Genomic DNA, 24,886 nt, shown 5'->3' on the forward strand with positions numbered 1-24,886 from the left:
GCCTACATCTGTTTCATTTCCTGCAGTAAATTATCAGGAAGTCCCACTCCAGAGTCACTTTTGCAGATAGCTGGGAACTATGTAAAGCCCCGAACTGCATTATGTGGGTATTTGAAACCTCTAAGAGGTCAATTCTATGGTTGCATTCCTCCCATCCTAAATTTCTGTTTCAGGCCTTTAAGCTGCCCTCTTGCACAATTCCTTCTCCTGCTAGATTACACCGACATTCCTGGGAGAGAAATAACCACTGATACATTTGAAGCCATCAGCACTCTTCCTTTAATTACATCAGAATACAGTAATGTAAAAATTATTTTTTTAAAAAAATATTTACAAGTTAAATCAGACAATAGATAATTAAAAGCTACATGGTTGCAAAAATGTACAATGTGGCCTTTCTCAGTATCCTGCCAATGCAAATAAAGCCCCTGGTTTTCTAAGCTGATATTTCTCCTGAGCTGCTTAAAATCCACACTCCTATGAAAAGCCCCCGAGTTTCCTCCCATGCCTGGAATCCCTCCCTGCCACATAATTAAGTATCCCTGCACACAACATTTTTTCCTCTAAAGTGCTTTACTTGACAACTGCCTGCTTTCCACAGGCTGCCACGTCCAGAAGGGTTAGGTACGCTCCCTGACCAGAACAGGTGGCCAAGGGCTCAGCTAACATGTCACGTAACACGTTTGTGAGAAGCAGCACACGAACCGGCTCTTAGGACAACTTTGCGTCATCTGGGACCTGGGGGTGCAGCCAGGCTGCTGCTCTGCAAAGGTCCCCGCTTGAAGCCCCCGGGCGCCTTAGACAATCACAGTCTGAACTTCCAGCTCCTCCTCCTCCTCCTCCTCCTCCTCGTGGGCTGCAATCACAAACTCTCCCGTGTGCTCCATTATTTCAATGTCCTCGGATGCCACCATGGTCACGGTGGCTTCCTCCACTTCCCCACTGCCCTCTGTGGCCAGCACAGCCCCTTCCCCAATTGCTGAAGCCAGCGTCATGGCAACCTGCTCCGTGAGGCTCTCTGGAGTGGCTATGGCAATCGTGTCGGGGTCCACGCCGTCGGCTGTCATGGTTGAATCGTCTGCCACCGTGACATTCTGGACAATTATCTGATGGCCAGAATTGGCTTGGTTTACTATCTGCTGAACCACCTTCATTATGTGACTGTCCACCTGCACAGGGGGGAAAAAAGTTAGTCTGTCTTCGTTTATCCCATGCATCAGGACTCAACGCTTCAGACAGGGTTGCATCTTGCTACTTAGTGCAGTTTAACTCCTTAGTGTGGAGGAAAACTGGTCCAAACACAAGCCGTGGACAGCACGCGGTTCTAAGGCTGAACTTCTTGCAGTGCATGTCTGGTTCCCAGGACACCAGCCAATCAAAAGCCCCGCTTGTTCAACCCAAAAAATAGGAAAGCGACCCCACCTCAGTCCCAGCACCACATTCAACAGGAATGTAGCTAATCAACAAAGGATTAGTTATTTCTGTCAAGGTTCCTAAAGAGAGTCCCCAGGCAAACAGGCAATTCTGAACTAGAGAACACTCACCATCTGCTTTATTAGGTTTGCCTCACACTAAACGAGAGCTTTCTGAGCAAAAATTTCCCCTAAGGTTATTAATTTTCTGAGACATTCCCAGAAAAATCTGAAATACAGCGAATGAGATGAAATTCCATTTCTGAGAGCCAGGCAAATTAGAAAGGACTATCCAATTTGGGGATCAGAAATTTCAATCCTGAAATTTTGTTCTGTATCTGCATTGTGTGAGATCCAGGATTGAGGGTGGGGGGGGGAGGCGAGTGATGAGATTAGCCTCTTCGGGAACAACCACTCATCTTTTTCCTTTCCCCTCTTGATTCCCTTCTAATCCTTCAACCCAGATTATTACATTTATTAAGACTTGAATTCTTAATGAACAAACAAACTCATCCTGGGAACAGACTTTAGTGGGTCTCTTTCTGTCTAGTTATCATTAAAATTTAAATTTATTGGCCATCCAGCTTCACTGGCTACTGAAATAAACCAGGGCCGAAAGGGATTTCTCTGAAGAAAAGCGGCTGGTGGATGGAGACATGCTAGAGATGCTCCTTGCCGGAGTTACCAGGGCTAAATCCATCACATGCTCTGCTTGCCTACACAGGCTCTGTTACTTGAGGATTTAGCACTCGGGGGAAGGACTCGCTCCTCCCAGGGCTGAAAATAGTTGTTGCTGTGATCATCAGAAGCATCCTTAGAGCCACCCACCTCGTGCCTGCTTCCTTCGATGATCTCAGCAGCTTCGCTGGTTTCCATGTCTTCAGAAGCTGTCTTTAAGAAAGAAGGCACAGCAACAATTTAGCCTCAACCATTCAAAGACACTTCAGGACTGCAGCCCTCTCCTCGGCAACCACAGCCCACATCCCTTATACACTTCCTAGTCCAGTGGTGGCGAACCTATGGCACGGGTGCCAGAGGCGGCACTCAGAGCCTTCTCTGTGGGCACACGCTCCATCGCCAGTCCTAGGCTGGGTTTTGTAGAACCTTTTCGCTTTAGACCTCCGCCGCCATGTGCAAAAAAAAAAAAGGTTCAATCAAATCAGTCAATTTCAACTTCTCCCGGGAAAAAAAAATCTTGCAAAGTTGGAATTGATTGATTGAACTTTTTAGTCCCACCCAGTCTGCCGTTACCACTGCAGCCACGCCCACCCAATTGGCCACACCCACCCGACACCCAACGATGCATAAGTGGGTTTTGTGTTGCAGTTTGGGAACTCGGTCTCTAATGGTTCGCCATCACTGTCCTAGTCTGTCCAGGAGCGTGCATGATGAGTCTCCATAGTTCTTGGCCCACCTTAGGTCTCCAGGGCTGCGATATTAATCGCTTACAAAAGGCTCTGCCTTCCCCGGTGAGAGGCGCTTACCTCAATTATGTATTCCTGCGTATCTGCCACCACTGAGGAAAACTCCACCAGGACTGTAGGGGGGTCTTCCGAGATTACAGTTGCAGCCAAACGGTCAGCACACTGGCCCTCCTCCGATGCCCCTGCTTCTTCAGCTTCTTTCAAGGCAAGCAGGCAGCCGCCTGGGGAAAGATGGAGGAAAAGGCAGTTCAGCATCAATTAAAAGAACGGCAGGAAGAATTTCCCTAATTAAAAGTTCAACATCAATATGCAGAAGAGCTGCTTACGCTAAATAACTGGACCTTTAAATAATTCAATATAGGTAGTCTTCAACTTAGGATCAGAACAGAGTCCAAAGTTTCCAAAAATAAGCAAGACAGTTAAGCGAGTTGTGCCCCATTTTACGGTCTTTTTTTGCCAGAGTTGTTAAGCAATCACTGCAGCTAAGTGAATCGTGCGGTTGTTAAGTGAGACTGGCTTCCCCCATTGACTTTGCTTGTTGGAAGCCAGCTGGGAAGGTTAGAGACAGTGTTTGCATGTCTCTGGGAGAGAGCAACTGCCATAAATACATGCCAATTGCCAAGCACCCACATTTTGATCACATGACCATGCAGATGCGGCAGCAGTGATAAATCACTTTTTTTTTTTTAGTGCTGTTGCAACTTTGAACGGCCACCAAATGAATGATTATAAGTCGAGGACTATCTGTGCCCAAGGCACACCACATGTAGGGCATTGCTATTATGCAAATTAACTTTTTTCTTATTCTAAATGTTTTGTTGCGCATTAACAAAGCGTAAGGCTCTAAATTTTTCAACCTCTTAAAAGCTTCTGTACTTACCTCCCACTGGGACTAACGAAGCTTCAAATGCTTTAGAACAGGAGCTCTGTTAGCTCTTGAAAGAGATTTATTTATTTTATTTATTTATTAGTTAGACTTTTACCCCGCCCTTCTCCTTACGGACTCAGGGCGGCTAACAACCAATAAAATACAAATACACCCCAAGACACCCCTTAAAACTTGGTTAAAAAAAAATATTTAAATTGGCTATAATTAATTAAAAATGTTTAAGAACCCCACTAAAAAATTTCCCCTTAGGCCAGTCCTGCTTGCTGAAATAACCATGTCTTGAGGGCGCCGCGGAAGGAAGGGAGATCCGGAATCACCCGGATCTCTGGGGGTAGCTCGTTCCAGACAGTGCCGGCTGGCGACTCCCGGGGGGGGGGGGGGACCGAGACAGACGGAAGTGCATGGAACACACCTTCTGTACTGGAAGCCAGGACAGAGGGAGGCGCACACACCTGTCCTTGAGACAAACTATCCTCCGCTCACCTTTGGTCCTCAGGTGCCGATTGAGGGTGCCATGCTCCGCGAACCCACGGCCACATTTGTAACATTTGAATGGCTTCTCGCCCGTGTGGTGACGGATGTGGCGCACCAAAGAACCCTTTTCCCGAAAGCCTTGATTGCAGAACTGGCAGACGTACGGCTTTTCATCCAGGTGCGTTCGGAAATGAACCTGCTGTGCATTCTGTGGGAAAGAGGACAGGGGAGTCACCTTCCAAACCTCCCCACAATATAAATGCAATCCAGTTTAAGGTCAAAAACCTCCTATCTTTCAGGAGCACATGCAAATAATCTTGCTGGAACAGGTACCGCCGAGCACCATTTTGGTTTTGATGGATAGATGGCTGGATGGAAGGATGGATGGACGCAGACAGACTGATAGGTATGTCTAAAAAACCCAAAGCATCATGAAATAGCCATAATTTTCTTACTGATTGACCAACCTCCCACCCCCACCCCAGACTGCAGGAGTACAGTCAAAAAGAGCCGCCGTTTTAATGAGATTTAAATGAGATTCCCACTTCTGCTTTCTGGTAGAAATCAATCGATCAGGGCTATCATAACAATACTAAGATAGTCTAAAATCGATCCAGATAAATCAACATTATCCAGAAATGTCTGGGATCAGTTGAAAATCATTCAATAATTTCCTAGGCTAAATAAGAGATTTTTTTTCCAAATAGTTACTCATTTTACCAAACTTATACAGACATCCAACTACCAGAAGAAACACTGAGCAGTGAACAAGAATCAAAACCACCGTATAATTAAAACAAAAAAAAACATTTAAAACCCTGATCAAATCTGAATCCAATCAACTACCCCATGCCAGCTTCTTTAACATCCTCGCCCCAGTGCCCGTCGGAAAACCCAGGTTTTTACCACATTTCTAAGGCTAACAGGGTCAGGTCCATCTGTATCTCTGGGGACAGAGAAGGCAGGCTTCCCAGAGGCCGCCAGGCAACAGTGCTCCATTGGAGAGCAGGAGTCTGCCCATTCTGCCAAATCCATCCAGATGGGCAGAAACCACTGGGGATAATAGGTGGTCCTGCAAGTAACCCAGCCTCATGCCAGGTAGGACTTCAAAGGTGATAACCAGCACCCTGATTGCTCCTAAAAGCTGACTGGGAGCCAGCTGAGGCCAGATTGGTGTTTCATAGCTACTGCAACTCACCCACTACTGCCCATGATGCTACAGGCTCCAGATGCTCCAAGGATAGCCCCGGGTAGAGGAGGCTGCAATAGTTCAATCAGGAATTTCTGCAAAGGTCAGGAAAGGACTTGCCACCTTCTCTTCCAAAGCAGCAGAGCAAGACCTGTTCTCAATGCTTTTCCTATTCCTTTCCTTCACACGTTATCTCTTTCATTTCCTGAAGTCCTTCCAGAATTACAATCCCTAGTCTTTCCCCCCTCTCTGTTAGTCTTCCCTCCTCTGAAGTTATGCAGGTGGTTTCAACAGGTTCAGCAACCGTTCAGGGCCAAACACACCAAGAGTCTCAGAAAACAGGAACCCCCAAAGGTACGAAGTTCCTACCTTGGTCTTGTATCTCTTCCCACATTTGGGGCACGGATAGGGCCGCTCGTCAGAATGCACTCGCCTGTGCCCCTTCACGTGCGCAATTGTCTTGTACAGCTTGCCACACTCCCCACAACGGAACCGCCGCTCGTTCACATGCACTTCCTGATGCTTTTTCAGCAAGTATCCTTTGGTGAATTCTTTGCCACACTCCTCACAGGTAAAAGATTTGTAGTCTGGGGGAGAAATGAAAGGATACAATGGAAATTCCAGGACTGGATAACTTTCTATGGGCCTGCTCACAAAGGCTTGGCCAAGGAAGCGCGACGGCATTTCCTGCATTTCTCACAAATCAAGACAAAGGAATGTCTGTGGAGATTCTCAGTCATCTGGGTCACAATTGTCCCAAAGCTGCTTTTTCAAAAGGCAACTGGACTTTCTTGGTTTTTCCTTGAAGGCATTTCGCTTTTCTTCCAAGAAGCTTCTTCACTTCTGACTGAATGGTGGAGAATGGAAGGATTTATATTCCTTGCAGTCATCTGGTCATTAGCACTCTTTTTGAGACTCATCAAGGCCATCAGAAACAGTGCTAACGGCCACAGGACTGCAAGGAATAGAAATCTTTCCACTGTCCACCATTCAGTCAGAACTGAAGAAGCTTCTTCAACGAGAAGCAAAATGTCTTCAAGGAAAAACAAAGTAATTCCAGATACCTTTGGGACAAGACAAAAGAACATTTATCTGATGGTGGCTGATTGCTCTAAACCAGGGCTTTTCAACCAGTGATACGGGTACCACCTGTGGTACATTGGCACCTGGCAGGTGGTACGCGACCATCCTAGAAAAGTGGTAGCGTGGGAAGGGAATGAGCTGAACCGGTGGCAGCACCGCACAAGCCTGAGCAAGAGACGGCTGGAGCTGCAGGGCTGTCAGGGCTCAGCGGAAGCGCCAGGATCAGCACTTCTTCGGGGCTGTCAGGGCTCAGCGGAAGCGCCAGGATCAGCGCCAGGCTCCAGCTGGAGCTCGGCGCTGATCCTGGTGCATCTGCTGAGCCCTGAAGAAGCACCGATCAGCTGGAATGTTGCAGCCTCTCCAGGGTCTTGTGATTTACATTCAGATGCTTGGCAAGTGATTCATATTTATGACGGTCAGTGTCCCAGGGTCATGTGAAGTGACCAAAGCCTGCTGCAACCACCCAGCAGACGGGGGGAATAAAAACCAAACACCACCCACCCCACCCCCACTGCCAATCCCCAACAGAAATTCTCACAACAATGAAAACCTCGGACAGGAGGAAGAGCGCCACCGGGCGGCCAGGCAGGTGTCTTGCTCAGCTGTGGCTTAGGGGGGGCTTTTTTCAATGCCATTGTAACTTCGAACAGTCACTAAGCGAACTGTTGTAAGTCGAGAACTACCTGTACTTTATCACTTTTTTCCTTTTTTGGGGGGGGGTCATCAAGTTTTTGACACCTTGCTAGGAGACTGGTGGTACTCGGATGTTGCCATATCCTAAAAGTGGTACAGTGGGTGAAAAGGTTGAAAAGCCCTGCTCTAAACATGTGGAACAGCAGACCAAGGACCACGTAGGTTAAATGCTAAGGCAAAGAAAGAAACACTCCGGTCTTCTAAGGGCTCTGATGTGGCAGGTGACAGCAGTAGCCCCGTGGAAGGATGCAGGGGAAGAGAGAGCTCCTCCGCACCCAATTTATAGCTCTGGATTAATCTTGAGAGTTCACTACACAAATATTGCTGCCCAGGTGTCAATCACCGGAACCAAAATGAAGAATTGGCTTCAGATGTGAAGAAAACTCCTTAGCCCAAGCTGACAACTACATATTTAGTTTAAACCTAAATATGGTACCTAGGTGTGCGGCAATGAGATTTAAAACTGCTCCTAGAAGTAAGGTTTTTTTGTACCAATAGAACAGTGGTTCTCAACCTTTTTAATGCCGCGACCCCCAACCGGTCGTAAGTCGAGGACTACACCAGTCGTAAGTCGAGGACTACACCGGTTGTAAGTCGAGGACTACCCAACCGATCATAAGTCAAGGACTTTCCCTGCCTGGGAGCGCCGTGCATGCGTGGTTCCGCCCCCTGCGCCGGCCGAGGCATAGCTGGCAAGCGGCAGAGACGGAGCAGGCCGACCACCAGCTGGCCCAGCCCAAGGGAGGTAAGGCACCCGGCGGAAAAGGGGAAAAAAATGGCGGACAGCCTTGCTTGGCGACCCCCGTGAAATGGTCGATCGACCCCAAATGGGGTCGCGACCCATAGGTTGAGAACCGCTGCAATAGAAGCTAGCAAAACTGCATCTGGATGGCCGTCTGGAGCATCAATTACTCAGCCTGCTCATCTACATATCTAGATCTCAAAGCAGGGATAGTAAAACTCATCTAGACAAGTTAGCCCACAAAGGGCAAAAGCCAGAAATAGGAATTTCAAGAGGAACAAATGCAAAGTCCCAAATCTGGCTAGGAAGCTTCAAGGACAACAAAAAGAAGAAAAGTCTGGGATCTTGATGGATCATAAGCTCAACCAACAAATGTGATTGGCTGAATCAACAGACAGAGTCAGGATCAAGAGAACTTATTATTCCTCTTTATTCTACGTTGATTAGACCCCTTTTAAAATACAGTACAGGAAGTCCTTGACTTACAACCATCACTGAGTCTGTAATTACAGTCATAAGTCATGCCATTCATTAAGCAAGTCTCCACGTGACGGCATCCCATTGTATGACTTTTGCAGAGTTTGTTAAGCAAATCTATTTGCAGGAAGTAAATGTCAGATTCCAGCAAAAACCATCATAAATTGCGGTCACATAACTGCGGGATGCCGCAAGTGGCTGTAAATGCAGGTGGGTGGCTAACCACCCAAAATACGATCACATGACTTCCGAGCTCCCCACCCCCTTCAGCTGTTGGAACTTTGAATCTGGGTTAAAAGTAATCCCGGGGAATGTTGTAACTTTGGTTATGAGCAACTATTTGTAAATCAAGGACTACCTGTACATCCAGTTCTGAACTCCACATTTTAGAAAGGACATTAACAAACTGGGGCATATCTAGAAGGCAGCAAGCAAGATGGTAAAGAGTAAAATTTCTGGGGGGGAAAATATGACTGGAAGCACTGCGCATAGTTACCCTGGAGCAAACAAACAGCAGGGAGTGACTTCAAATATCTGAAGAGCTGACATGTAGAAACAGAGCTGAATTGTTCAGTTGTTTCAGAAGACAGGTTAAGAAAGAATCTCTTTAAATTATAAGAAAGGAGATCTCAGTTGGACACCATGAAAGTTTACCGTGATGAGCCAGTCCGCAGATTCCCTTCCCTGGAGGCATCTGGAGAGAATCTGAAGAGCAGCCATCAGGAATGCTGCACTGGACAGGTACTTATACTAGACCAGGGCTGGGGAACCTGGGCTCTTTTATGACTTGTGGACTTCAACTCCCAGAATTCCTGAGCCAGCATGGCTCAGCTTGGAAACCTCTCCCTTTCCCCTCAGCATGGCTGGCTCAGGAATTCTGGGAGTTGAAGTCCAAGAGTCATAAAAGAGCCAAGCTTGCCTACCTCTGGCCTAGGCTGCTTTATGACTCATGGACTTCAACTCCCAGAATTCCTGAGCCAGCATGGCTCAGCTTGGAAACTTCTCTCTTTCCCCTCAGCATGGCTGGCTCAGGAATTCTGGGAGTTGAAGTCCGCAAGTCATAAAAGAGCCAAGGTAACCTTGGTAAGTCTATGAAAACTGAAATGACGTAAAGAGCACCTCAGAAACATCGCCACTGAAACTGTAACGCAGGTAGTCCTCGACTTACGACGAATGAGCCAAAATTTCTGTGGCTAAGCGAGAAATCTGTTAAGTGAGTTTTGCCCCATTTTACCACTTTTCTTGCCCCGATTCAGTTGTTAAGGAAATCACTGCAGTGGTTAAGTTAGTAACACGGTTGTTAAGCGAATCTGGCTTCCCCCATTGACTTTGCTTGTCAGAAGGTCGCAAAAGGGGATCACATAACTCCGGGACACTGCGACCGTCATAAATATGAGTCAGTTGTCAAAACATCCCAATGTAGATCAGGTGAACGTGGGGATTCTGCAACGGTCGTAAGTGTGAAAAATGGTCTTAAATCACTTTTTTTCAGTGCCGTTGTAACTCTGAACAGTCACTAAACAAACTGTTGTAAGTTGAGCGTTGCCTGTACTGCCAAGCGCAGGGCTCTTCAAACTTGGCCCTTTTATGACTTGTGGACTTCGACTCCCAGAATTCCTCAGCCTGGCTGAGGAATTCTGGGAGTCGAAGTCCACAAGTCATAAAAGGGCCAAGTTTGAAGAGCCCTGGCCTAGCGTGTTTACAAAAAAAAAAAAAAAAGTGATGTCTTTAGGGCAGTGGTGGCGAACCTATGGCACGCGTGCCAGAGGCGGCATTCAGAGCCCTCTCTGTTGGCACACGTGCCACTGCCGCCAGGAGCAGGAGCTCCGCCCGGCACAAAGGAGATGAAGCAGCCGACTAGCAAGTTCGAGTAAAGGTGGTAGAGCAGAGGTCACCAACCATTGTCGATTGGTGGACTGGAAGAAAAGGGAGGGGAAAGCATTTCACATGTGTGCATGCGTGCACGGGGCCACGAGCACACACGCGCTGCAAATGGGGCGGGGCTAGTGCCTGCGTGATACTCACTAGCCCTGCCCCGTTCTTGCTTGGTGCAGCGCCTTGTATCTGCACCCCACGGCGCTGCCGCGGCCGTTTTTGCACCTTGCAGCACGGTGGCCCATTTTTGCGCCCCTGGTTTTTGCGTGCCAGAGGCAGCACTCAGAGGTGCCTCTCTGCCCCCCCCCGAGGGCACCATAATGCTGATGCGGCCCTGGCACTTTGCGATAAATAAATGGGTTTTGGGTTGCGGTTTGGGCACTCGGTCTCTAAAACAGTGGTTCTCAACCTGTGGGTTGGGACCCCATTTGGGGTCGATCGACCATTTCATGGGGGTCGCCAAGTAAGGCTGTCCGCCATTTTTTTTGTCCGCCATTTTTTCCCCCCTTTTCCGGCGGGTGCCTTACCTCCCTTGGGCTGGGCCAGCTGGTGGTCGGCCTGCTCCGTCTCTGCCGCTTGCCAGCTACGCCTCGGCCGGCGCAGGGGGCAGAACCACGCATGCGTGGCGCTCCCAGGCAGGGAAAGTCCTCGACTTACGACCGGTTGGGTAGTCCTCGACTTACGACCAGTTTAGTCCTCGACTTACGACCGGTTTAGTCCTCGACTTACGACCGGTTGGGGTCGCGGCATTAAAAAGGTTGAGAACCACTGCTCTAAAAGGTTCGCTATCACTGCTTTAGGGAATGCAAGGCAGGGCTTTGCCTGCAGGACACTGGAGGAAACTAAGAGGATGCCGTCTTACCTAGATGTCCACTGATATGGAGGTCGAGGCTATTCTGCTCCCTGAAGATTTCGCTGCAATAAGGGCAGACATGTCGCTTACATTCATGGGTTGCTTCAGGATCTGGCTATGAAACAGAGGGAGCCCAGCATAAATTACGTGCGCATTTGACTGAGAGAAACCTTGAATTGTGTGAAGATGACAAGAGAAAAGTTAAAGCAAACTCAAGAGGCCTTATATTCTTACATTCAGTGGTACCACAACACAGCACGAACTATGAAAGACACATCTGGCAGCAAGCCAAGCAAGCTGCCTTTAAATTGCCAGGGCTGAAAGATGGAACTTACAGCTTCTATGTGCTCAATTTCCACATACTGCTCTTCGCACAATTTCTCCTCCTCTTTGTTCGTTAAATCCGCAGCAGCAGCAATACCGTTTTCATTGGATTTGGCACCCTCCTCTATGGAAACTCGCTCAATCACGATTCCAGAATTCCTCATGGCTTCTCTCAGCAAGTTCTCATTGTCCTCCTGGTCAGGGGACAGCTCTTCAAGACTGGACGACTAAACAAAATAAGGGTGCAGCAACAATGACTGCTAAGCAGGAAGGAAAAACATCTACCTTTAACCTAGAACAGTGGTGGCGAACCTAGGGCACGGGTGCCAGAGGCGGCACTCAGAGCCCTCTCTGTGGGCACGCGCGCCGTTGCCCCAGTCCTAGGCCTTCAGCTGGGTTTTATAAAACCTTTTCGCTTTAGGCCTCCGCCGCCGTGCCAAAAAAAAAAAGGTTCAGTCAATTTCAACTTCTCGCGGGAAAAGAAAGATCTTGCAAAGTTGGAACTGATTGGTTGAACTTTTTAGTCCCATCCAGTCTGCCGTTACCACCGCAACCACGCCCACCCAATGGGCCACACCCACCCAATGGGCCACACCCACCTGGCACTCAACGATGCGTAAGTGGGTTTTGGGTTGCAGTTTGGGCACTCGGTCTCTAAAAGGTTCGCCATCACAGACCTAGAACCCCAAAAGCTGTTGTTTCTGACCAACATTTCTCATAGTTTTGACTTCGGGAACCCTTCAAAATGTCGTTCTCCTTCCCAACCAAGGTCTGGAGCTCCGAGAGTTTTGTTTGGCTGAGTGATGGTTGAAGTGCACTGCAGCTCCTTCTCAAGACCAACCTCAAGCAGTGAGTTGTTATTATGATGGGCTTTCTGGGTGGCTGCTTCAGGATGACCAGGGCGGGAACCACCCCTTCTCCTGGTGCTACAAGATGACGTTTCCCCCAACCACAGATTGCACTAACCTCTTGTCCCATCGCCTTGGCTTCCGAGACGGGGAGCTCCTGCATCTGGACGTGGACTTCATGGAGGACATTCCCTTTCGCATCCGTCACCAGATGGATTACAGGCGAGGCCTCCAAAGATGGAGCTGCCAGCGAGGGAATGGCTTCGCTGCTGGAGCTGCTGGCCCCTTCAAGAAAAGCAGCACACAGCTAAGAGCGCCGCCAGTGGCTGGGTTCAAGGGAAGCAAAGCAAAGCACTTCAGCAGCTCCCTCGGGCTCACTTGGGTTACTGCCCTGCCAGAGGGGCACAAGGCAACCCCTGAGCCTTCAGAGAAAGCTTTCACACAACTATGGGACACCAGTGCTGTTCTCTGGTGGACCAATGCTTGCCTAAGGCCTTGAAACAAGGCAGAATCCTGACCACAGTGCAGGAGTGTACCTGAACTATGACCAGGTAAACCCCAAGAGATCTCCCCAGAGGCCGGGATCCCACACAAAGCCTGGCTAAGCAGGGAAGACTAGTTTATGGTACAGCATATTGGACTGACTAGGGTTAATTTTGGGCTGTGTCTCTTCATGAGTCCTTGTTGCTTTGCTGACCTGCCTGTGCATCGATCTGAATAACCGGAAACTGAATTAGTACGTTCTAGACTTGTACAACATGCTGAATCTAATTACCTGGGTTCACGTAGCACATTAACAAAAACAGCTCAGTGCACTGGTCACTACAGTGGCTAGATTTATCTGCCCGTACTAAATGTGTGGTGTTCTCCAGACTGGTGTTCTCCAGACTGTTCTCCAGGGCTTATTTCTGTTCTGTCTGATCATCAGCACTCATCAAATTCCTGCACTATTTTCTTTTTGTGCTATTTATTGCCTCGCTAATCCAGAAGAATCTGTTCACCTGAAGGATATTATCCACTGACAACGTGCTTCCTGAACCTAAGGCCAGCTTCTGTAAATGGCATGATTAAGACTCCCAGTTCTTTCAGCATCCCATTATGGAAACTGGCAGAAAACAGACCCTCAAAGTCCATTTCTGATGTAGAGAACAATGGCTCTCAGTAGATCCAGAAGGCAAGATCCAGAAAATTTATTGGCTTTTCTGAATATATGCTCAGTCCAAATGGATCTATTTCATCTGTGACCTACCACGTTGCCTCTTCCCGCCAACAGCTGGGGTTCACGTCATCTGTGATGTCTAAGTCGTAATTCCCTAGCACCTCCTTTCATCCTGAATACCGTAACATGCCTTTTCTCTCAGGCAGTTTTTTCCTTCCTTTCTTTTGTGAATTAATGTTTCCTCATTTACGGATATTCCACTGAATACTGTATAAATCTCCTGTGCCCATCCTCACCTCATGCCAAATCGCAAAAGTTCTATTTCATTCCCCCAAAGGCAAGACATGGATAAGCAGGGGAGGCCATGAGCTTTTTCACTAACCTGAGCCTACATCCTCTTTACTAACAACTATTTCTTTATTCATATTGAAGCGGATTTTCTCAGTGCAGGGTGTCAAGGATTTCAAATGTCGAGTCAAAGCTCCTGATTCCCGGAAGCTTTTCCCACATTTCTTGCACTTGTAAGGACGCTCGTCTAGAGAAACCAAAGGAAAGTTACTTTACGGAAGAACCTGGCTCCACCGCCTCCGGGTGAAGTTTCTGCTGCCAACCCTGCTGTGAGGCCTATATATAGCTTTCCAACAGTGGGAGCACAGAGGGCAAGGTAAATGCTTAAGCATCGGGAATTAATCCTGGAATCCTTTTTATGCAAATCCCTCACCCTAGCAGTTCAAATCCCCTTTAACTCCCAATGCCTTCCCCTGGGCTCTTTTTAGTCCTACTTTTGAAAGTTGCTTAATAACCGAGTCACTACATACAGCCGACCAAGTCCTCTCTTCACCTGTGTGGCGGCGATGGTGTCGGATCAGCGAGCCCTTGGTCCTGAAAGATGTCCCGCATAACTTACACTCGTAGTCCTTCCTGCTGCTGTGAGTGATCATGTGAGCCTTGAGTATGCTGGCCTGAAATCAAAGGATACAAATGTTTGTGGTGCTGCCGGACACGGGGTTTTAGTTTTAAGAACAACGTGACACTTCAAGCTATAACGCTGCTGCCTTTTCTCACCCGAGGCAAGAATGATTGTGTCTCACTAGCATCGTCTAATTAATCATTTATCTAGCAGTACCATGAACATTGCTAAAATCCTTAACATACCGTCTTAAATGTCTTGTGGCACAGTTCACAGACGTAACGACCTTCCTTATTAACCAGCAGTTTAACTTTGATAAGTTCCAGAGAAGCACCTTCCCCTGGGCCTCCTGGATTACTCTGATTAATTCCACCATCTTCATCACTGGGGCCGTTGGGGCTTTCAAAGACATGATCTGCACCTACAACAACCTCCTTGATTTGCCCACTACCTGCAAAGAGGCCCAAAGCCAGTTAGATTCTTTACAGAAGACCCCATTCCATAACCAGCTAATGGCACTTTTTGGGTGGCCATACTGGATACGCTCCCATGATGGAGTGGTTTCTGCCATTAAATTCAGGCTGAAGCAAAATCCCTCTGCAGGCCTTGGCAGAACTGGAAGGGTTCTGTGAGTAGAGAAAGCACTTCCATGCGATGTTCATATGAATTTATTCTGGATCACATCAAAACATATTATTTAGTGGACAAATAACCTTATGTGAATCTATCAATACATTTCATCTCAGCTAGCAATCTCACCATTATTCTGTATTCTCAAAAGCATTTTGTCTATCGATGCTCAAATTTTAGTAGAACGAAAGGACCTGCATGACTTCTAACCATTCATTCCCCTAAATAATAAACTAACGTAATAATGCTCTGTCACACCTTTTCTAAAATAAAAAGCTTTAAATCTTTATTTTTCTTCAGGGAAAAACTACCATTTTGGTTTCTCTCTCCTGGGTTTTCCCGAGCTCCGGATAACCTTAGATCAACATAAATTTATATAACAACTTTAAGATATTATCTTAATAATTCATGGCATGGCATTTTCATTTTCACTGCACTTTTTGAGAAGAATATGTTTTTATTTAATCTTCAGAGGACCTAACTTTTGATGATTACATTTATTCAAAATCATGGAAAAGTACTGAGACACACAAATGGCTGCACATGACACCATACCATTTGTCCTTTAATCCACTACTGCCAGCACTGATTAACAGCAGCATCACTTCAAGAGGATTCCTTCCTAATACTTGGAGATGCCAGGAACTGAATCTGGGATCTTCTGCATGAAAAGCATTTATCCTTCCTGTTACATTCCTCTCCTTTAAATACCCACAACAGGCTTACTGATTACCTAAAATAAAGTTATTTAAGTGGCTGGTGGACATACCTACAATTTCAGGTACATTGCTGATTTCTTCTGTTATTGGAGCTGCTTCAACAACTATATGAGCTACGGTTATAGGCGCTTCAACTGACGAAATCACCTGATGGAACAAATGAAGCTTTAATATGAATACACCTATTGTGATAAGGATGTTCCAAAATATCTTTTAATAAAATTTACACTGTTGGAAATGATAGAAACAGCATTTGCCATAAGATCTTCTGCTAATATTCCTTGTACGGATGAGGTGATGCATTTTGCAGTCATTTGAGCCTACAAAGCTCCTTATTTATCCAGCTTGCACCCCCACCCTGGTCCCCAGTGAGATCACATGTCTGGTAAGCAGAGCTAAGATGCTGCCTTGAGAAACTTGCCGGGGTTGCTGCTGCAGTTGCATCCTGAGGCCGCTGGCAAAGCTTCTGCAACTTGTGTTGCACGAATTCTTCCAAAGAAGTGAACTCGGATTGGCAGCGACCACATTTGTGCCTATCATCTTCATCTAGAATGCAAAAAACAAACAAACCAAGGACCCTGTCACATTTTAGACAGCATGAAAAGGAGATTCTCAAATAACCAACCTCAGCAGCTGTATTCATCCCAATATTAGTATTTACAGGCTTGGGATAATAAACAGTAGCAGCAGTTTAAACATTGCCAATCATTCCAAAGCAAAACATGGAGTTAATACCTCTAATTGAGCTTTTTTTTCTTTTCTTTTTTTTTACGATCAGGAGAAAAACAGCGGATCAAGATGCTGCCTAAATAATCATAAAGCTGGTCATGGCCAAGCTAAGGCCAGCCTGGGATTCCATCTTCACAAAGATCAACCCCCAACACAGGCCCAGAGAGTGTCGGAAGAGCATCCTGCCCCTCCTCCGACTGGACAGCCATCTCTCAGAAACAGTATAGGTCTCCTGCCAGGGGGTTGGACTAGATGACCTCCAAGGTCCCTCCCAACTCCATTACTGTTACCTTCCTGCCACCTGCACCAGCCCGGAGGCCTCTCAAAGGCCCTCAGCAGAAGAGCCCACCTGGCGGAGAGGGAGCCCCCCCCTACCCCGGAAGCCCAGAAAAGAGGCCCCCTCCCCTAATCTTGGCTCCTCTGCCTGCGCCTGCCGCGCTCCCCTTCTCTCCCCACAACACCCCTGCCAGGTAGGCTGCCGCAGAGAGCGCTCAGCATCCGTCCCAGCTCACAACAAACCGATCGGGGCTGCGCCGCGCCGCCAGACCGACGACATCCCCCACCCACCCACCCCCGCCCGAAAGGTTCCGCAGAGAGGCTCCACCGGGGCAGGAGGGAGTTGGGTCGCGATGGGCCCAGCGCCGATCCGCCTCCGCCGGATCTCGTGACGTGGACGGGAGCCGCCGCGGCGCCTTTCGCCGCTCCGAGGGCAGGTCCGTCCCCGCGGCAAGAACAGCCGCCGCTTCCCCCGGAGGGCCCTGAAGCGCCCCCTCCCCCGCCTTCCCCCGGGCGGCAGTACCTTCTTCCTGGAAAGGCGTCGGGAGGCTGAGGAAGGCGGCGGCGGCGGGAGACGGAGGGAGGCCGCCCGCTGCCGCCGCCTCAGCAGCGCCCTCGCGTCCCCGTGGCCCAGCTGCCGTAAGCCCCGCCGGCCCAGCGCCCGTTGCCATCGCGGCTTCCATGTCGCAAGGCGCCGCAACCACCAAGATGGCGGCTTTACGGCCGTGTCGTCATAACAACGGGCCCGCGCCGCGGGGAGGCGGGATCGCTCGAGCCCCGTCGCAGCCTCGGTGGGCAGGCGCTCAGCCAACGGGAAGACGAGGGCGGCTGCGGGCGGCTCACCTGCAGGGGCGGGGCCTGCGCGGCGTTACAGCCAATGGTTGGCGAGGGCCGGACGGTTTTCCTCTTCGCTCGGCCAACCGACGCGCGCCTCGCCCCGGGCAGCCAATCAGCGGCGCCGGATCCGGTTTCCGGAGGCTTCGCCGAAGCCCTCGTGCGCGGACGAGCAGGAGACGGGGCCGCACGGGGGCGGGCCGCCCCGCCCCCCAGCCAATGAGCGCGGCCGGAGCTCGTGAGGCGCCGAGGCGCGGCGCCCGTCCTCTCATCCGCCCTCCCGCGATGGCGGCCAAGGAGTGTCGGCGGCTGGACGCGGCGCTGGCGCGGCAGGTGCTGTCCGAGGCGGAGGCGCTCCTCTTCGACTGCGACGGCGTGCTGTGGCGGGGCGAGGCGTCGCTGCCCGGCGCGGCCGAGACGCTGCACCGGCTGGAGGCGCGCGGCGCGAAGCGGCTCTGCTACGTGACCAACAACTCCTCGCGGACGCGCCAGGCCTACACCGAGAAGCTGCGGCGCCTGGGCTTCCCGCCCGCGGAGCCCAGCCAGGTCTTCGGCTCCGCCTACTGCGCCGCGCGCCACCTGAGCCGCGCGCTGCCGCCGGGCGGCGCCGCCTACGTGCTGGGCGGGCCGGCGCTGAGCGCGGAGCTGGAGGCGCTGGGCGTGGCGCACCTGGGCGTCGGGCCCGCCCCCGAGCCCGGCTCCGCCCACTTCGGCGCGCGCGCCCCGCTGGAGCCCGCCGTGCGCGCCGTGCTGGTGGGCTACGACGAGCACTTCGGCTACGGCAAGCTCTGCCTGGCGCTGCGCTACCTGCTGCGCGGGGACAGCGACGGGCGCGGCTGCCTGCTGGTGGGCACCAACCGCGACAACCGCCTCCCGCTCGAGGGCGGCAGCGCCGTGCCCGGTACGTGCGGCCACGGGGGCCGGACTCCCCCGCCCTCCGCCGGGCCCTGTAGGGCTGGCCCGCCCCGACCCGCCCCGCCTCTGGCTGCCCCGGGCGGCCCGCCTGCGCTGGAGTCGCCGCCCGTTGCAGCTGGCTGGTAGCCCGGGAGGTGGTCGGGGAGGGACTAGAATAATAGAATAATATAGTAAATTGAACAATTATTAGAATAATGATTTGTCTGCATAACTGCAATAATGATGTGTCTGCATAATTGCTAGAACAATGATGTAATGCATAATCACTGGGAAAATCCACTGGGAAAGTTCTCTGTCAGTAATATGTGGCAACCTAATGCGCTCTGCACATGGATACTTTGTATGTAGCAAAACCTTCCATTGTATGCCTGTGAGAAACGCTCCTAATGTATCACAGTGTGAATTTCAATGTGTAGCCCTTTGTTCTTTAAGGAGGGGAGTATAAAAACTGAAGTCTAATCCCGCCCTCCTCGTTCAGAATTGCCTATCTCTAATATGCTCTGGACCTTGCGCAATTAAACTCTGCTAACCCCTCCGGAATTCGTAAGAGTTCTTTCGTTTTCCACAAGAGGACTGAAGGAAGCCAGCCTGGGGTCGTTCTGGGCAACGTGCAGACGTGGTCCTCCACTTACAACCACGGGGTGGAGCCCAAAGTTTATGTTGCTAAGCGAGGACATTTTTAAAGTGAATTTTACCACCTCTTCTGCCACATTTGTTAAGTGAGTCACTGCAGTTAAGTTGGTGACCCGGTTGTTAAGTGAATCCGGCTTTGCTTGCCAGAAGGTCACAAAGGGTCATCGTGTGACCCCCGGGACACAGCAACCGTCATAAATGTGTGTCAGTTGCTAAGCATCCAAAATTCAATCAGGTGACCGTGGGAATGCTGTGACGGTCGTAAGTCACTTTTTTTCAGTGCTGTTGTAACTTTGAACAGTCACTAAATGAATGGTTGTGAGTCGAGGACTACCTGTACTTGAGGGGGCTCCGGAAGCCTCTTTGGCTTGGCTAGCAGTCCAAGGCTCTGCGAAGTCACAGCTCTTGCCTTCCTCCCGTAAAAGGTTGAGCCCGTGACCTGCATGCTAAACCTCTTTCACTTTAATCCTGATGGGGAAAGGCATAACGATCCCTAAACAACCAACCTTGTATTAAATTACACTGGAGAGTTTCTTTCTCAGAATTGTGCTGGTGGAAGCAGCACACAGCTCTCCCCTCCCCCAGCAGTAAAGCCCCATTCTCAGGCCCTGGATTAAGGCCACACGTAGAATAATATAATCACTTATTATTTCTCCTTAATTGGTTTGTATCCTGCTTTTTCATCCAATGTTCCTGAAGTTCAAACATATTAGAAAATATTTTTGATCTATAGATGGGATATTTAACAAGTTATCCTGTCCCAGTTCCACCATTTGTGTTGGCATAAAATATTCCATGCATGGCTAGGAAGATTGAGAGAGTGGTGTGCACACGAGAATATTAAGTATTCTGTGCTTGAAACATAACTAAGGAGAAGTAGGGAATGAAAAATGCTGGGAAGATCGGTTAATGGGTGGCACATGGGACTTTCAGAACAGGAGAGGAGAAATGGGCCTTCACCCACTTACCTCATAAGACCACTTATTGTTTTAGCCGAGACCAAGAATAAATAAAATGAACTCGCTTCAACTTCCCACAGCATTCAACTAGATGGTGGTCCGCCCAGGACCTACCAAACGCAATATATTTATTTTAAGTTCAAAAACAAAATCTCCCATTTCGAGTATCCATGTTCTTTTCCTGGGATAACAAGTAGGGGTCTCTTAAATTCTGTGGTCCTGAAGCCTGTTTGTCTGTTGCTTTTTCATTGTTCAGTTGATATTTGGAATGATAATTGTGCCACATTTTATATATGCATTTCCTTCTGGTGTTGCCATCACTCCCTGGAACTGGGGATGGATCTGAAGCCGAAAAGGTCCTTCAGAGCAGGCATAGGTGCAAGCACACCACTTCTGTGGTGCCTCCATTAAAAAGTGGCATATTTTCTAGGATTGCATAGCGGCATCATGCAATCTGGCAAAACAAAAGCATGAGCGAAGGCGCTGCAAACAAGTTGTGTCAGCTTCAGACCAAAGGGGCAGGACATCCCCAATTGCAACTATACAGGGTTTTTTTTTTATTATTATCATACTAAATACCAAGTTGTATGCCCTGCTCAGGATTGCACCAGTTCCTTGCTATTGCGTCTGGCCCCCCACTTTGCCTGCTGGTTTCTTCATTTTTTCTTTCTTTCTTTCTTTCTTTCTTTCTTTAGGGACGGGCTGCCTCGTCAAGGCAGTGGAGACAGCTGCAGAGCGGGAAGCATTCATTGTGGGCAAGCCCAGCCGCTTCATGTTTGAGTGTGTGGCCAGCGAGTTTAAGATTAACCCTGCGCGCACCATCATGGTTGGTGACCGCCTGGACACAGACATCCTCATGGGCAACACCTGCGGGCTGACAACCCTCCTCACTCTCACTGGGGTCACCACACTAGATGAGGTCAAAGGCCATCTCAACAGTGACTGTCCTGAGCGCAAAAGCCTGGTCCCTGATTACTACGTAGATAGCATAGCAGATCTCCTCCCTGCTCTCACCGATTAAGAAAGGGAGATGTTCCAGCTCTACAGAGATCTTTCTTCACCCCAAGCCACCCACAGTCTCTTCAGGCTGGTAGTATTTTCTCAAGTTACTACGGTGCACACAATTGCTGCTTGCAAAAGTAAGAAGATTTTCGTGCGCAACATTTAAATTGAGCTCTCTGTTTACAAGTTCCTCTTAAAAATGCACTTTGAAAGAAAGAGAGGGAAGTGTGTGTGTCTATCAGCTTTCGTATGCATCAGCTGTGTCTGGCTGGTGTTCAGGTATCAGGGTGGAGGCCTGCTCAGCTGAGCTGAAGGGACTGAGCAGGCTTCTGTTTAAACCTTGCACTATGGTGTTTTGTAATGCAATCTTTGGAAATTCAGGGAATGGAGCAGTTTAAGGGCAGCTGCTCTGGTATCTGAGACTTGATTTTAAGATTGGTTTTTATGATTACTTAGGTTCTGGTTCAAATATTTCAGGGAAATGGAAATCATTGTGTATCCATTGGTAATGTTTTTGTTCCTACCCAGTGGCATTTGCACTGCTTTATATGCAAAACAAGAGTTACACCATCATGCTTCATATGTTTCTCTAGAAATTCTCTAGAATTTCTGATTATATCTATTTTAAAATATATACATATATACATATATGTGTGTGTGTGTGTATATATATAAATAAATTGGTTTTATTGGTAATTTTTGTTTTCTTGAAGCATGTAACAAAAGTCCATTCAGAAATCGGATCATCAGATTGAATCATATTTGAATTACTTGATTAATGTCAGGATAGACTGCTGAGTTCATTTATCAGTCAGCAATAGTGGGAATTTTTCATGGCAACAGTGAAATTTACTAGCATTTTGTTCTTCAGTGTCATAAAGGGTTTCTTTTTTCCTGAAGCCATTTTGAAGTCAGTGTTGATGAAGCAACTACATTAACATATTTAGTGCTTCCTGTTGAAATCTTCTGGGTTGATGGTGGGACGCACAAAAAATCTTGCAGATCTGCCTTGGCACTTGCTGAAAACAGGTGTACAGACCATTTTGCCTTGTCCGTTTGCAGTAAACATGATTGCACTTTTCAAGTGCTCAGGTAGTTTTCTTCTTGCAGAATCAGTTGCTAGCTTGTCATCTTTAAAATGTACGTAGACAAAGACATTTTTTTAAGAAATTGGGGATCAAGGAAAGATACTTCTTTTTTGCTTCAGTTGTATTTCAAACAGTTATCTTGCCTGGGCAGCATTTTCAATATTGAAAGTGCTTGAAATTTCTCACTTTTTCATACAGCAATAATTGCATTGTCTATAGTGGAAGACATTCTGTGATTATAAATTATGTTAATCTCTCCACCTCTTTTGAAGTGCTAAAAGGTAGATTATTACGTCTTCAAATATTTTTTCTCTTTTTTTTTCTTTTAAGTTTATCATTTGTAAGTCTAAAGATTGTTCTTCACTTTTGATTACGTAAACTGTGTGAACCAATTTAAAAAGAATGGATCTCTTGGGAGGATTTGTGCTTGGGCAGTTCCAGAGAGATTCAGGACCGTGTCAAATCTACATTAAATGCTTAGATCCTCAGAACAGTTGCTCAGACATGCTGGCCGCAAAGTGGATCCGGCCACCTGCTTTCATTATATCTTCTTAACAAAGCTGTATTGTAAAACTCCCAAGCAGGCACTGTAAAACTGTTCCTAACTTCAATCCAGACCTTGAGTCATAATTAAACATAACTCTTGCTTCCTTTTATGTGTCTGATCTTTTAATTTTACATTAAAGGATTTTTTTCCCTTAAGAGTATTTTAAATGAGACACCAAGGCACACCTACATTGATGTATAAATTGATTTATTGATAGGTTGGATAAGGAGAGATCATGAGGCAAAACCTGGAACAGGGCTGGGGCTACAAAGACATGCATATTATCACTTCCGTTGGATTGGTTACATCACAGTTATAGTTAATTAATCGTAATGCACTCAACGTGAACCCTATGGAACATTCTCTGTCCAGAGGTTCACGTGGCCCCAGCACTGCTGGCATTTTGTAAGGCTCTAAAGACCTGGTTCTTTGCCTAGGCCAGTGGTGGTGAACCTACGGCACGGGTGCCAGAGGCGGCACTCAGAGCCCTCTCTGTGGGCACGCGCGCCATCGCCCCAGTCCTAGGCCTTCACCTGGGTTTTATAAAACCTTTTCGCTTTAGGCCTCCGCCGCCATGTGCAAAAAAAAGAGCTTCAATCAATCAGTCAATTTCAACTTCTCGCGGGGAAAAAAAAGATCTTGCAAAGTTGGAATTGATTGTTTGAACTTTTTAGTCTCACCCAGTCTGCTGTTACCACCGCAGTCATGCCCACCCAATGGGCCACACCCAGCCAATGGGCCACACCCACCCGGCACCCGACGATGCATAAGTGGGTTTTGGGTTGCAGTTTGGGCACTTGGTCTCTAAAGGTTCGCCATCACTGGCCTAGGCAAGCCCCCCCCCCCAGTGTGCTCCCTGGGCAATTCAGAGTGCAGGTGGTCATCTTTAAAGCTCTACAGCAACGGTCCCCAACCTTTGCGGCTTGGCAGCCTGGTTGGGGGGAGGGAACCAGGCTGTGCGAGTGGCGGGCTGGCGTTTGCGGGGCCCAGTTTCAAATAGGTAGTGGGCCGGGAGTTGGAGACCCCTGTTCGAAAGGGGACATGTGTCCAGGTGAATCAGTAGGTCACCTTTCCTCATGGTTTCTGCCCATCCTGCCAGATCTGGCCAGGATGGGCGTGTTTCAGCTCCCCTTTGTGTAATGGTCAACTGGTAGGGGCTAGGAAGTGTCTCTTCTCTCTTATGGTGCCTATCTTACAGAACGGCTCCCCCCCACCCAGGTACAGGCCCCTCTCCCCACTGGCCCTCAGAAAAATGGTAATGACCTGGCTTTCCCCCCGGGCAATGGGGCGAAGATGTTGATGGTGAAGGCGTAGAATGGTCGATGGAGGATGGTGAGAATTATCAAAGCCTCAACTTGGCTTGTTTTAAATTATCTCGGCCAATCCATCTCTTGTAGTAGTTTTTAACGCAATCCATCCCCCAAAGGAGGTAAGGTTTGAGCCAAGTCCATAGTTTGTGGAATTGCAGCCAAAACTATGGTGCTCCTCGATATGGGCCAGCATGTCAATCTCTGTGTGGGAGATGGAAGTTGCACATGAAGTTAGGAATTTTCTCTTCCTCCAAAGAACATCAAATGAATTACAAACTCCACGAGGGTGTTCTGAGTCCATACAGTAGAAATAGCTCATCACAAGCTCTGATGAGTCCAAGTTCAGCAGGACATACCTCTGGCAGGAAGAAAGATTCCAAAACCGCACGGAACAAACAAACAGAATATCTGGCACACCTTTCTCCAATTCTGCCTTGGACACGGGGGGGGGGGGGGGGGGCTTCAGAGAAAAAGAATCAACTCCAGATTATCCAAGGAGGACTCAAATGGTTCTGGATCTGGAGGATCTTGATCTGGAGGAGACCTTATTTTACTGGACTTAGAGCACTCCTTGCAAAAGACCCACACCCACAAAGAAATCTAGATCAAAGATCAGCCAATTCCAAATGAATTCCACCTGAAACTCAATACCCGTTAGCATCCTATTTATTATACTCTAGGTCCCTTCCAAAACAAATCCACTGGCATATGGTCACTGAGTAAAAAGGATGATCAGTAATCATGGATCCTAGTTGTACTCCACCAGGTTCCAAAAGAAACTAAGAAGCAATTGTTAAGTCTTCCAGTTCCATAGGCGAAATAGATTTGCCTAAAGCAGAGGTAGGCAACCTTGGCTCTTTTATGACTCGTGGACTTCAACTCCCAGAATTCC

The 24,886-nt window shown here is 48.4% G+C and overlaps 2 protein-coding genes across 2 annotated transcripts; one reads left to right on the plus strand and one right to left on the minus strand.

The window, feature by feature from the left end:
- Positions 1–255: 255 nt before the first annotated feature.
- E4F1 (E4F transcription factor 1) lies at positions 256–17,377 on the minus strand. Its single transcript, XM_029286423.1, has 15 exons — positions 17,230–17,377; positions 16,123–16,247; positions 15,752–15,848; positions 14,598–14,803; positions 14,284–14,404; positions 13,825–13,977; positions 13,434–13,440; positions 12,402–12,561; positions 11,447–11,662; positions 11,121–11,226; positions 5,758–5,975; positions 4,209–4,407; positions 2,897–3,057; positions 2,241–2,303; positions 256–1,169 (listed from the first exon to the last, which is right to left on the minus strand). Exons 1-15 carry the CDS (start codon positions 17,375–17,377, stop codon positions 798–800), a joined length of 2,352 nt encoding a protein of 783 aa, XP_029142256.1. The 3' UTR covers positions 256–797.
- Positions 17,378–17,825: 448 nt separating this feature from the next.
- Positions 17,826–21,264, plus strand: PGP (phosphoglycolate phosphatase). The gene is made up of 2 exons (XM_015827327.1): positions 17,826–18,441; positions 20,743–21,264. The coding sequence occupies exons 1-2, from the start codon at positions 17,826–17,828 to the stop codon at positions 21,066–21,068; spliced, it is 942 nt and encodes a 313-aa protein (XP_015682813.1). The 3' UTR covers positions 21,069–21,264.
- The last annotated feature ends 3,622 nt before the right edge of the window (positions 21,265–24,886 follow it).

This window comes from Protobothrops mucrosquamatus, unplaced genomic scaffold (assembly GCF_001527695.2).
Source record: "Protobothrops mucrosquamatus isolate PMUCROS unplaced genomic scaffold, P.Mucros_1.0 scaffold3618, whole genome shotgun sequence".
Taxonomy (NCBI): Eukaryota; Metazoa; Chordata; class Lepidosauria; order Squamata; family Viperidae; genus Protobothrops; species Protobothrops mucrosquamatus.